This window comes from Spodoptera frugiperda, chromosome 7 (genome assembly GCF_023101765.2).
Source record: "Spodoptera frugiperda isolate SF20-4 chromosome 7, AGI-APGP_CSIRO_Sfru_2.0, whole genome shotgun sequence".
NCBI classification, from domain to species: Eukaryota; Metazoa; Arthropoda; class Insecta; order Lepidoptera; family Noctuidae; genus Spodoptera; species Spodoptera frugiperda.
This window is the reverse complement of record NC_064218.1, coordinates 8,488,169-8,502,204: the sequence shown is the minus strand read 5'-3', so window position 1 is coordinate 8,502,204 and position 14,036 is coordinate 8,488,169. Positions and strand designations below refer to the sequence as shown.

Below are 14,036 nucleotides of genomic sequence, written 5' to 3'. Positions count from 1 at the left end.
GACGTCATAGTGCTTTCAACTTATCTTTTAAGAGATAGTTTTAGGTTCAAACAAGGAATTAAGCCGCGGGCCCAGCGCGGTGCACGGAGAGGCTACGCATGTGTAAGAAAATGTATGTGGTTGTGTCCACTGCAACCCACGGAGAGGCTACGCATGAATTGACGTCATTGATACACGCGTGGCTTGCTCGAATAGGCGGTTACATAGCTCAACGCTGTCAACGTGGGTCTATGTTTCCACTGGAGTACACGCATATGACCCAAGACTATGTACATTGTACAGCTCACTTATCGCAGCGCAGTTTTCAGTCATACAGCTCCTACATCGTGCGTGGCCTCTCCGTGCGCCGTGCCACGCTATACAATAGTCTTGGGTAATATTCCTGTACTCCAGTCGAAACGTAGGCCCACGTTATCAAACAAAACAACCCCAGCAATACTTTGCCCGACCTGGGAATCTAACCCGAGATCCCTTGCCCGGCAGTCACACTTGCGACCACTCGACCAACGAGATTAACTTTTACCGTACATTAGCAATTTGTGGTGACAATGTGTCGTTGGCACAGCTCAGCAGCCGCTACGGATGCGCAAGCTCAAACGACAACTCGCCAAGACTTGCGTATACGCGCTTTCCGTGGTACTGCCGAGTGCTGGGGGCCTACTCCGTGTCTCGAATCCGATTTTATTGATTTACTAATAGAATTACTTGAAATAACGTTTTATTTTTAATTTCATATCAAAACTTATTTATTTATCTTCATTTCATTCGTTCATTTTTGTTCACGAAAGTTCGCAATAAATAGAATTGTAATGCAATCTGCGAAGTTTGGGAAGAAACTTCGTTTTTCGTTGAATTAGAGTAGGCCCCGAGATGTCGGTGCACCTAGTGGCACCTATGTGTCGTTGGCAGTGCGGCGGGTTGAGGAACAATTCGATGTCACAGTGTCGCAGACCACAATGCTTGCCGCTACACAACGTTGTATCTATCCAATCAGTGTTTTGATGGTCATTCTCAGACATTCAATCATTGTAGGTGATTTACTACCTAATCAGTGACATCGTTGTTTTTGTTTCGTTGTGTGAGCACTCACTCACACACTCGGTAAACTCACGGTTACCGGAGGCCCAATACCCCCTTCCCAGTCCCCGATTCCCGAACAACAACCCTTAAATTCCTAACCCCCAAAAAGCAGGCAACGCACTTGTAACGCCTCCGGTGTTTCAAGTGTCCATGGGCGGCGGCGATTGCTTACCGTCAGGTGATACGTCGGCCCGTCGCCCGTCGTGATAGTGACTCTCAAACATTCACGACGTCGTTAACGTTGAAAGCAGGTACATAAAGTATTATATGGTATATACAGAGGTGGTAACAGACACGTGGGGGAGCCATGTTTCGGCACGCATGGGTCGGCTCTACCGGAGTGATACCACGGCCTCACAGTACACCGGCGTGAAACAACGCTTGCGTTGTGTTACCGGGGCTCAACTTTTACATAAGGAATAATAACTTCACCGACAAAAGGTGTGTATTAGTACACGTCTGTTCGTTTTGTAGTTGCATATTATTGTTTATTTTAGTTTACGAATTTATTTTAAAAGATTGTGCCTTGGTATTTGACCCGAGTTCTTGATAACATCGTAGTCACAGTGATTGGTATTTCCAAAACGCTAAAACTATCTTTGTTTCCTTTTGTTTATTTACTAAATCACAAAGGGGTGTTTTTAAGACGTCGAAATAGAATTGTTTGTCTACCAATCCAATGAGTTACCGAAGTCTGGCCCTTACAGGCTCCTCGTTCACGTCTCAGGAGGTGGGAGGAGTCATTTTATGATTTTCCTCTCCCATAACAAAGCTTCAGGAATCCAAAGGTATTGGAAGTACATTGTTAATCGTGTAGGAGAAAGATAACGTCATTAAATAAGTTAAGCATGGGTCATCATCATCAGCCTATAGGTGGCCACAGCTGAATATGGGCCTCTTCTCATGCAGAGAAGGTTTGAGCATTAATTACCACGTTGGCTCAAAGCAGGTGGGCGATTTCCAACTTATTTGTATATTGATTTCCAACTTATTTGTATATTTGTATATGGCGATTGTAAGTTGTAATAATAAACATCGTGAGGAAACCTGTTTCCTCACGACGTTTTCCTTCACCATTTGACAGTGGTGTCTAAGTACTCTCAAGCATGGCTGATACTTACGAAATAATTATATTTATAAACAAATGAATAATCTGGCGGGACGTCACCAGGAGATAAGTGAAACCATATAAATGTTAGCGTGGTGTGCACATATCGTCAGTTCGACGCCCAGCTCGAGCAGTGTAGCCAGTCTCTGTGTTGTAGAGTGCGAGTACCGCAGCGATGAAGTTCATTGTAAGTACTGTTCATTTATTAGTTATTTAAGAGAAGCTAAAAAGTAAATAATTATTTTGGTACAGGTGCCAAAATAATTATTTACTTTGTGTGTCTTCTTATTCCTGGCCCAATGTGGGAGAAGTCATTAGATCACATTTCCCTCTCAAAAAAAGACTGCTAGTAAAATAGTACTAGGTACTTTGAGTTGAAATGGCAATTTTATAGGACTAGATGCACCGTTTAAACGTGAAACAAATGCATTAGCATTGGTTGCATATTGACTTAGTATTGGTTCAATAAGGTGTTTGTGTGAATGTGTTACAAAGGTTACAATAATTGTTACAGGTGTGTGTCTTCTTATTCCTGGCGATCTTGGAGGGAATCCAAAGTGAGTATCTTGTTTCATCATTTGTATATTAATACGTGATGCAAAAACTTTGTACCCATTTTTACGAAAATTGCACGGACGTAGGAGCATAAAATTTGGTACACTTATAGTTTATGTGTAAGAGAAGTCCAGAACGCTAATATTTTTGATTGTGGTATTGATTGTGGTATCAGGGGACCCACTAATATGTGGTTCCGTACTTACCTAAACGAAAGAACCATCCAGACTAGCTTGGCGGGTATCACGGGACGGGAAGCTGGAGTTGCTCTGGGAGTGCCGACCGGATCCGTGTTCGGGCCAGTCGGATACATCATGCACGTGAACAGCGTAGCAAATGTGGTTAAAAAGTGCCAAGTTTACATGTACGCAGATGATATGTGCTTACTATATTCTTCTAAAAATATACTCGAAGCCAGAGCCGTGATTCAGGAGGATTTCATTAACATCACCAAGTGGGCGCATGATAATGGAATCATCCTGAATGTAAATAAAACCAAAATAATTAACTTATACTCACCTCATAACTTAGTTGCAAAACGATTCAATAGTTCAGATATTAGTATACAGGGTCATACTTACGAGTGCTTGCATGCAAATAACATTAGTTGTAATTGTCAAAATATAGAATATGTTAAAACATTTAAGTATCTGGGGCTGTGGGTGGACAGCCACGCCAACTGGCGGACGCACGTTGACACAGTGTGCACAAAGCTTAGAGCAGTTTTGAGCAAGTTTTATGTACTAAAAGCGCCACTAAGTAGAAAAACGTTACGCATTGTTTATTTTGCTCTAGTCGAATCGCTAATAGGTTACGGGTTAAGTGTCATTAAGTCCTTGCAAATCCGCTTTCTTAAATACCTTGTACCACCTAAAGTCAAACAAAACTGTAAACAGAACTATGAGAAATTGTATATTCCATGTAAAATACTTCCTGTTCACGACCGGGCCAAATACTTTTTGATTCTTGAACAATTTTATAGTCAGCAAAATAAAGAAAAAGTTACAAATAAATACAATACAAGGCGTGTAAGAGAAAATAAGCTAGTCCGTCCACCGAGTAAAAATTATTATGGGTCAAGAACCAATAAGTATCTGATTCCGACATTATATAATGAAAACGATTGGTTAAGGAATATTAGCAGTAAAATAAATAAGGAAAAATGTTACTTACCGAACTTACCAAAAACATAGTACTTACAGTATGTTGTATGATATAGTTAATATAAAGTATATAGTAATAAATATAAGTATGTAGTATATAGTTTGTTAATAGAAGTTAATTTAATTTTTTTGTTAAGGTAAAGTTTGTTCCGAGGTTTTTGTTGTTAGTTCATATAATAATAGAATATAATTTAGAGCGCTATTCGCCGTCAAACTGCTTAACAGTTTGGTGGGTTTATTTGATGTAATCTTGTTAAAAACAAATAAAGCATTTTATTATAATTATATTATATTATTTTCAAAAATAATGCTTATAAAGTACATTAACAATAAATAAAACATTACACACACTACCATGTATTTGACAAAACGTCAAAATGGACAGACATTGCGATAATATTCTCACGTCTCATATAAAAAGAGGTTTCTCATTGAAGGAGGTTGGGTAATTCATGATGCGCCGGAATATATTAATTTGAATTTTACAAAACGAATAGCAATTCGTTAAATAAAAATTATCCTTGAACGTATGTTAAGTGGTATTGTAAATTAAATCGTATATGGTCGAATTTCGACCACTAGGCGACCACTAGTTTGTATAATTCTATATTGGTATAGGCCGGCAAACGAACTGATCGAATCGCCTGATGGTAAGCAATCGACACCTGAAACACCAGTGTCGAGTTACAAGTGCGTTGTTGGCTTTTTAAGTTTAGGGGATTTGGGGATTGGGGAGATTGAGGTAAGGCCTACGGTAACCTTACTTATACGGTGAAAAATAAGTGTGCAAACGTTGTACACACGTCCGATAGTGAAAGATAATTGTGAAAGGGTTGCACACATGTCCTATTTTGATCCGATAATGTTTGGCAGAGATAAATATCTGGAGAATTATAGGGCTGCAATAACACGTAGGCTACTTTTTATCCTGCCACTGAACGAAGCTGGTATTAATCACATTTACTTTGTTTCAGGTGCACCAACATTTTGCCTATTTTGGCCCTGTTATCAACAAACAAATATTTATCCAATTTATTTACAAAATACGCAAAATACCGCAAATTATTACTCGAATCAACATCTTTACAATTACTTAAATAATTTCTATAATAATGGTCACCATAACGGCATGACAGTTGGCACCTTTCCCAGTGGATAATTATTGTTCTATTAAATGTATGCTCATCACTAGTCCCAGTAAGCATGAATAGTAAACATTATACCTGAACCTAGAACCAAACCGCGGCATTACTACTTTAGCAGAAATTAATCGTGATGGGCAGCTACCTGCGGACAGTGATTCGTTCAACATTCTTGCTGCTGGACTAGGTGCCCGCAGTTCCAATATGAACATGAATGTGACAGTGTCGACTGTCGGTCTCCTACTACAGTAATAAAGTGTAGTCTAGTATTCTAATCCAGATTTTTATTTAATACACATACCTAGTCATCATTCTTTCTACTTCCCGAAACATAAGCAATTGCATAAGCAATACATTTCCAATCTTATAAGTTATAAATAACAAAAGATGAATAATTTAGTTGAATGAAGATGTATATACTTTTTATGGTATTAGCCGGTAAACGAGCAGACCGGTCACCTGATCGTAAGCAATCGCCGCCGCCCATGGACACACAAATCACTAATGGCGTTACAAGTGCGTTGCCGGCCTTTGAGGGTCTAAACCACAACCTAATCAAGAATCAGCGATTTGTAAGATTGGGGTAATCGGGCCTTCAGTAACCTCACTCACACAACGCAAGAGTTGTATCCTGTCGGATTTCTGTGAGGCCGCAGTATCACTCCATTCGAGCCCGCACATTTGTGCCGAAGCCTGGCTCTCCCACACTTGTGTGTGTCGCAGTGCCTGTTTCACCACATACAAGAACGGATAAATGATTGACTGAATAGATTTCTCTCAAAAACCGTAATTAATGGTAAAATCTATAAATCAATAAGAACATTCTATCTTGGACCTGAAACATTAGACACCTTTCTTCTCTATACTATATATACGAAAAATATTTTTTCAAGACTTGGGAATTGAAAAGTACCTTTGTGCATTTCGATAATATATGTATTTAATTTGTACCTTCGTGGTTCGTACTAAGTTTATTAGGACGCCACTAGGATATGACAAAGAAGAAAGTCGTAAGAATACCGAAGTATATACTATAGGCCACACACCCATGCTCACTTATCACAGCGCAGCTTTCGGTCATACAGCTCCTACATCGTGCGTGGCCTCTCCGTGCGCCGTGCCACGCTATACAATAGTCTTGTACCCAATATTCCTGTACTCCAGTGGAAACGTAGGCTCACGTTGTCAAACAAAACAACCACAGCAATACTTTGCCCGACCTGGGAATCTACCAGCGACCACTCGACCAACGAGATTAACTTTTAGTTAAAATAAAATTTTCTTCTCAGTAAAAACACGGAGTCTGGAATTGTAGCCACCTGTCTGGTGTATGATTGGTAATAGGCTGTAATTTATAAAGTAACTGGTGAAAAGTGGGTGTAGCGCTGTCCATGCGCACCTCTGCCCTCCGGGGCAGGTGGGCAGATGGGTGTGTGGCCTATAGTATATACTTCGGTATTCTTACGACTTTCTTCTTTGTCATATCCTAGTGGCGTCCTAATAAACTTAGTACGAACCACAAACTAAATACTTATATTTCTAAATACTTATATCGAAATGTAAAAAGGTACTTTTAAGTGTGTAAGAACCGTGGCAATTGGCGTTCCATTGTGTCTGCCTACCCCCATGGGAGACAGGCGTGAGGTTATGTATGTATGTATGTAAAAGGTACTTTTCAGATTCCAAGTCTTAAAAAAATATTATTCGTATATAGTATAGTATAGAGAAGAAAGGTGTCTAATGTTTCAGGTCCAAGATAGAATGTTCTTATTGATTTATAGTTTTTACCATTAATTACGGTTTTTGAGAGAAATCTATTCAGTCAATCATTTATCCGTTCTTGTATGTGGTGAAACAGGCACTGCGACACACACAAGTGTGGGAGAGCCATGCTTCGGCACGAATGGGCCGGCTCGACTGGAGTGATACTGCGGCCTCACGGGAAACCGACGGGATACAACTCTTGCGTTGTGTGAGTGAGGTTACTGAAGGCCCAATTACCCCAATCTTACAAATAGCTGATTCTTGATTAGGTTGTGGTTTAGACCCTCAAAGGCCGGCAACGCACTTGTAACCCCTTTAGTGATTTGTGTGTCCATGGGCGGCGGCGATTGCTTACGATCAGGTGACCCGTCTGCTCGTTTACCGGCTGATACCATAAAAATATATAATATATAATTATTCAACTGTATTATTCATCTTTTGTTATTTATAAGATTGAAAATGTATTGCTTATGCAATTGCTTATGTTTTCGGGAAGTAGAAAGGATGATGACTAGGTATATGTATTAAATAAAAATCTGGATTAGAATACTAGATAACACTTTATTACTGTAGTAGGAGACCGACAGTCGACACTGTCACATTCATGTTCATATGGGAACTATATTAACTATATATTGGAACACCTAGTCCAGTAGCAGCAAGAATGTTGAACGAATCACTGTCCGCAGGTAGCTGCCCATCACGATTAATTTCTGCTAAAGTAGTAATGCCGCGGTTTGGTTCTAGGTTCAGGTATAATGTTTACTATTCATGCTTACTGGGACTAGTGATGAGCATACATTTAATAGAACAATAATTATCCATTGCGATTGGTGTCTCCTTGACCAACAATCAAGACGTTATGGTGACCATTATTAATGTAAGTATTTTTGTGAATTTCTGTGTTTTGTGAAGAAGAATATGATGGTCGTTGATAACAGTTGAAAAATAGGCAAAATGTTGGTGCACCTGAAACAAAGTAAATGTGATTAATACCAGCTTCTTTCAGTGGCAGGATAAAAAGTAGCCTACGTGTTATTGCAGGCCTATAATTCTCCAGATATTTATCTCTGCCAAACATTATCGGATCAAAATAGTACATGTGTGCAACGCTTTCACAATTATGTTATGTTTCGCCGTGTGAGTAAGACTATCAGAGTTTCTTCCTCAATTTCCCCAATCCCCAATTTCCCTGCAATTATCCTCAAATCCCCTACCCTTAAAAAGCCAACAACGCACTTGTAACTCGACACTGGTGTTTCAGGTGTCGATTGCTTACCATCAGGCGATTCGATCAGTTCGTTTGCCGGCCTATACCAATATAAAATTATACAAATGATGAAACAAGATACTCACTTTGGATTCCCTCCAAGATCGCCAGGAATAAGAAGACACACACCTGTAACAATTATTGTAACCTTTGTAACACATTCACACAAACACCTTATTGAACCAATACTAAGTCAATATGTAACCAATGCTAATGCATTCGATTCTCGTTTAAACGGTGCTTCTAGTCAAAGTATCCAGTACATTTTTTAATTTTTTTAGATAATACATTGTTTTTTTAAGGGAAACAATCATCCAATGACTTGTCCTACATTGAGCGAGGCGAGAGCGAGTGTCAGACTCACTCCTCATCAGACTTTTTGAGCCGGAGACCCGGTAAACCCGCTTTTTTTTTCAGGGGGAAAATCATCCAATGACTTCTCTCGCCAGGGCAAAGCGAGAGGGAGTGTCAGACTCTTACTGACTAAAAACCACCCCGTTCCGGAGCCCCGGTAAACCCGCTAGGTAGTCCGCAGCTCCGAATTAAGCATCAGCCCTATTGGGCCCCATCTGTGGTGGTCTGATGGCTCTTTGAGGCGCGCGCGGAACGCAACGCGCTGCACGCACGGGTCTGGTTCTGGTCGGGCGGCGAGCTACCCTTGCTCGCCGTCCGCAGACCCGCACTTACGGTGGCCGGAGATCGTCACGCGATCCCCGACGCCCGGAGTGTCCTTCGCGTCGGCTGGGGCGTGAGGAGGTTCGTTCCCTCACGCGTCCCGCCTCCTCCTTAGCTAGCATGACTGCTTCGCAGAAGGAGGAGACGGCATCCCAGTCCCCCTCGCTCCGCACCATGGCCTGAACCAAAGCCGGACGCGAGAGGTCGCCGTCGCCGATCATTTCCCTGAGGGCACGGCGGTGTTCGGCCCACGCAGGGCAGACCGCCGGTAAACCCGCTAGGTAGGCAATCTTCATTCTATTGCATGAAATATCACCTTTCCTTCAAAATATTTCTGCCCGCACTCTTATTATGTAGTAGCAAAATAATTATATACGTTTTAAATAACTAATAAATGAACAGTACTCACAATGAACTTCATCGCTGCGGTACTCGCACTCTACAACACAGAGACTGGATACACTGCTCGAGCTGGGCGTCGAACTGACGATATGTGCACACCACGCTCACATTTATATGGTTTCACTTATCTCCTGGTGACGTCCCGCTCGATTATTTATTTGTTTATAAATATTATCATTTCGTAAGTATCCCCGTGCTTAACTTCAATTAATGAAAAACAACCTCCTTTATCTGGGATTGGTTCTTTTGATTTATCATCGTAGTTACTTCTACAACTGAGACAGCAAATGAATTTAAAATGCATTAACTGAAATTTTAAGTGTGGGAGAACCATGCTTCGGCACGAATGGGCCGGCTCGACTGGAGTGATATCGCAACCTCACAGAAATCCGACGGGATACAACTCTTGCGTTGTGTGAGTGAGGTTACTGAAGGCCCAATTACCCCAATCTTCCAAATCCCCGATTCCTGATTAGGTTGTGGTTTAGACCCTCAAACGCCGGCAACGCACGATCGTCCTACGACCAGGTGATCCGTCTGCTCGTTTACCGGCTAATACCATAAGAAGTATATATATATGTCTATTTATTCAACTATATTATTCATATTTTGTTATTTATAAGATTGGAAATGTATTGCTTATGTTTTCGGGAAGTAGAAAGGATGATGACTAGGTATGTGTATTAAATAAAAATCTGGATAAGAATACTAGATTACACTTTATTACTGTAATAGGAGACCGACAGTCGACACTGTCACATTCATGTTCATATTGGAACTGCGGGCACCTAGTCCAGCAGCAAGAATGTTGAACGAATCACTGTCCGCAGGTAGCTGCCCATCACGATTAATTTCTGCTAAAGTAGTAATGCCGCGGTTTGGTTCTAGGTTCAGGTATAATGTTTACTATTCATGCTTACTGGGACTAGTGATGAGCATACATTTAACACAACAAAAATTATCCACTGGGATAGGAGCCTCCTCCATTGACTATCATGACATTATGGTGACCAGTATTAGTGTACGTATTTTGGTAAATTACTGAGCTTTGTGAAGTAGAATATGATGGTCGTTGATAACAGTTGAAAAATAGGCAAAATGTTGGTGCACCTGAAACAAAGTAAATGTGATTAATACCAGCTTCGTTCAGTGGCAGGATAAAAAGTAGCCTACGTGTTATTGCAGCCCTATAATTCTCCAGATATTTATCTCTGCCAAACATTATCGGATCACAATAGTACATGTGTGCAACGCTTTCACAATTATGTTATGTTTCGCCGTGTGAGTAAGACTACCGGAGTTTCTTCCTCAATTTCCCCAATTTCCCTGCAATTATCCTCAAATTCCCTACCCTTAAAAAGCCAACAACACACTTGTAACTCAACACTGGTGTTTCAGGTGTCGATTGCTTCATCATCATCATCAGCCGAGAGACGTCCACTGCTGAACAAAGGCCTCCCCCTTGGTCCTCCACGAAGAACGACAAGTTGCCACCTACATCCACTGGCTCCCCGCCACTCTGACGATGTCGTCGGTCCACCATTCGTCGATTGCTTACCATCAGGCGATTCGATCAGTTCGTTTGCCGGCCTGTACCAATATAAAATTATACAAATGATGAAACAAGATACTCACTTTGGATTCCCTCCAAGATCGTCAGGAATAAGAAGACACACACCTGTAACAATTATTGTATCCTTTGTAACACATTCACACAAACACCTTATTGAACCAATACTAAGTCAATATGTAACCAATGCTAATGCATTTGTTTCACATTTAAACGGTGCATCTAGTCCTATAAAATTGCTATTTCAACTCAAAGTACCTAGTACTATTTTACTAGCAGTCTTTTTTTGAGAGGGAAATGTGATCTAATGACTTCTCCCACATTGGGCCAGGAATAAGAAGACACACACCTGTACCAAAATAATTATTTACTTTTTAGCTTCTCTTAAATAACTAATAAATGAACAGTACTTACAATGAACTTCATCGCTGCGGTACTCGCACTCTACAACACAGAGACTGGATACACTGCTCGAGCTGGGCGTCGAACTGACGATATGTGCACACCACGCTAACATTTATATGGTTTCACTTATCTCCTGGTGACGTCCCGCCTGATTATTTATATGTTTATAAATATAATTATTGTGTAAGTATCACCCGTGCTTAAGAGTACTTAGACACCACTGTCAGATGGTGAAGGAAAACAACGTGCGTGAGGAAACCTGGGCTTATAATTTCTGATTGTAAGTTGGAAATCGCCCACCTGCTTTGAGCCAACGTGGTAATTAATGCTCAAACCTTATCTGCATGAGAAGAGGCCCATATTCAGCTGTGGCCACCTATAGGCTGATGATGATGACCCATGCTTAACTTATTTAATGACGTTATCTTTCTCCTACACGGTTAACAATGTACTTCCAATAGCTTTGGATTCCTGAAGCTTTGTTATGGGAGAGGAAAATCATAAAATGACTCCTCCCACCTCCTGAGACGTGAACGAGGAGCCTGCAGGAGGGACTTCGGTAACTCATTGGACTGGTAGACAAACAATTCTATTTCGACGTCTTAAAAACACCCCTTTGTGATTTAGTAAATAAACAAAAGGAAACAAAGATAGTTTTAGCGTTTTGGAAATACCAATCACTGTGACTACGATGTTATCAAGAACTCGGGTCAAATACCAAGGCACAATCTTTTAAAATAAATTCGTAAACTAAAATAAACAATAATATGCAACTACAAAACGAACAGACGTGTACAATACACACCTTTTGTCGGTGAAGTTTTTATTCCTTATGTAAAAGTTGAGCCCCGGTAACACAATGCAAGCGTTGTTTCACGCCGGTGTACTGTGAGGCCGTGGTATCACTCCGGTAGAGCCGACCCATGCGTGCCGAAACATGGCTCCCCCACGTGTCTGTTACCACCTCTGTATATACCATATAATACTTTATGTACCTGCTTTCAACGTTAACGAAGTCGTGAGCTCAGCTATTATTTTCAAATTATAATAACGTTCCCCAGTGACAGTGATGCGGACGAGTACTTCGACGCCTAAAGGAGACAATTTTAATTTTAGTTTTTTTATTTATTTTTCTTTATTTGAGTTTTATGTTATAGTAAGTTATACATATTGATTCATTACTTATTTAAGTTTTTATTTCTTGTGAATACTTTGCATACGTCTATGTGTGAGGTGTGACATCATATGAAGATAACATGCAGTTTTATAACAATAAATGTTGTGTTGATCTCCATATCTCTTCATTTCGACCCCAGTACGGGCAGTGACGCTAGTGTCAGTACTAGTGTGTGAGCACCGCAGCGATGAAATTCATTGTGAGTACTAATTTTAAATTTTTAACGTAATTTTTTTAACGATGCTTCTTGACGTCTGGCCTTCTAGAAAGACTCAGTCATTCTGCGAGCGATGGAGGGAGACGGTTGAATTTGTGTTGAAATGTGGAAATTCGTCAAAATAGCAGAGTTACTGGTATAACTCTTAAAATCTGCAAGCTGAAGTGCTATTGACTGATGGCCGATGGACCAGGAAAATCCTCGAGTGGTGGCCGTGGAGCGGGTGACTCCCGCTAGGTGGACCGACGACATCAGCACTCGGCAGTACCGCGGGAAGCCGTGACGTGACGAGTTGTCGTTTGAGCTTAGAGAGGTGGCCTTCAATGATGATGATGACATGCGCATCCGAAGCTGCAGACTACCTAGCGGGTTTACCGGAGCTCCAGCTCAAAGAGCAGGAGTAGGAACGGGGTGGTTTATAGTCAGTAAGAGTCTATCACTCCCTCTCGCTTCGCCCAACGCGGGAGAAGTCATTGGATGATTTGCTCTCCTCAAAAAGCTATACATACGTATATGTTACTAAAGATACAATTATTGTTTCAGGTGTGTCTCTTCTTGTTGTTGGTGATGCTGGGCGGTTTCCAATGTGAGTACCTATATGTGTCACGTTTAATGTCGTGTTAATAGTGCAATCAGTATCGTGTCGAAGTTTGATGACAGCATTATTTAGAATTGTATGGACAGTTAGCGATTATGATGTCTTTACTAAAGTTATAATACCGATGTGTTGAAAAAAAATACTAAGTGTTAAAAGTGTTAGTAAATTAATACAACGATGTAACCCCACGATGTACACGAACGTTATCGTTTGAATAATCAAGAAAAATAATAATAAATTATTATATTTCAGGCGCACCATGCGGGTTGTTGCGGCGGTTGTTCCAACCCCTCCGAAGTCGCGTTAACGTCGAGAACAAACTAATTAACAACGGTGACCACAACGTCATATATGCGAGGTCCACGTTGCTGCATCCTGCTCGAAATGAGTTGATAAATAATGGCCACCACAACACAATATATTTGCGCACCACACCATTTACCCGATATCACAATCGGCTCGTGAACAATGGTCATGATAACGCAATTTATGTACGCCCCTCGCTGTTCAGACCTTATGAAAGAGTATTGGTTTAATCAAATATTTAAAACGACTGTTGTATGAGTTTGAAGAAATATGAATCATGATTATGTATGATATGTATATGTTGTAGAAACTATATTATATAACATTGTCTTTCTTGAGCACAATCATAGCAATTATAGAAATATACATAACAGGATCTGATCTTAATTAACTATTAAAAATAAGTTAATTAACTAAGCGACATCGCGCTGCCTACTCCGACGTCGCCGCGTCTGCGCACGCTGCTCATGATGAAGAGTCCCTCTGTGACTCGAAACTAGTAGAGCTTTTCTCCATTAATTTATGTGAGGAAACCGTGATTTTTAGTTAATTTAGTATGTCTCACGATAGTTATTATAAAAATAAAATGTAATCTTCATAAAAT

At 40.6% G+C, this 14,036-nt stretch overlaps 2 protein-coding genes and 1 long non-coding RNA gene across 7 annotated transcripts in view; all 3 read left to right on the top strand.

The window, feature by feature from the left end:
- LOC118265676 (sporozoite surface protein 2) overlaps nucleotides 1-14,036 on the top strand; it is a 137,083-nt gene that overhangs the window by 38,747 nt on the left and 84,300 nt on the right. The window lies entirely within an intron of this gene.
- LOC118266519 (uncharacterized) lies at nucleotides 2,273-5,323 on the top strand. Its single transcript, XR_007705458.1, has 3 exons — nucleotides 2,273-2,375; nucleotides 2,703-2,745; nucleotides 4,881-5,323. It is a non-coding gene; the product is annotated as an uncharacterized LOC118266519 (long non-coding RNA).
- On the top strand, nucleotides 12,309-13,772 carry LOC118266310 (uncharacterized). Its single transcript, XM_035579716.2, has 3 exons — nucleotides 12,309-12,510; nucleotides 13,072-13,114; nucleotides 13,379-13,772. The coding sequence occupies exons 1-3, from the start codon at nucleotides 12,499-12,501 to the stop codon at nucleotides 13,660-13,662; spliced, it is 339 nt and encodes a 112-aa protein (XP_035435609.2). The 5' UTR covers nucleotides 12,309-12,498; the 3' UTR covers nucleotides 13,663-13,772.

Coding starts and splice junctions, on each gene's coding strand:
- LOC118266310 (XM_035579716.2), top strand. Junction 13,115..13,378: donor GATGCTGGGCGGTTTCCAAT/GTGAGTACCTAT, acceptor ATTATATTTCAG/GCGCACCATGCGGGTTGTTG.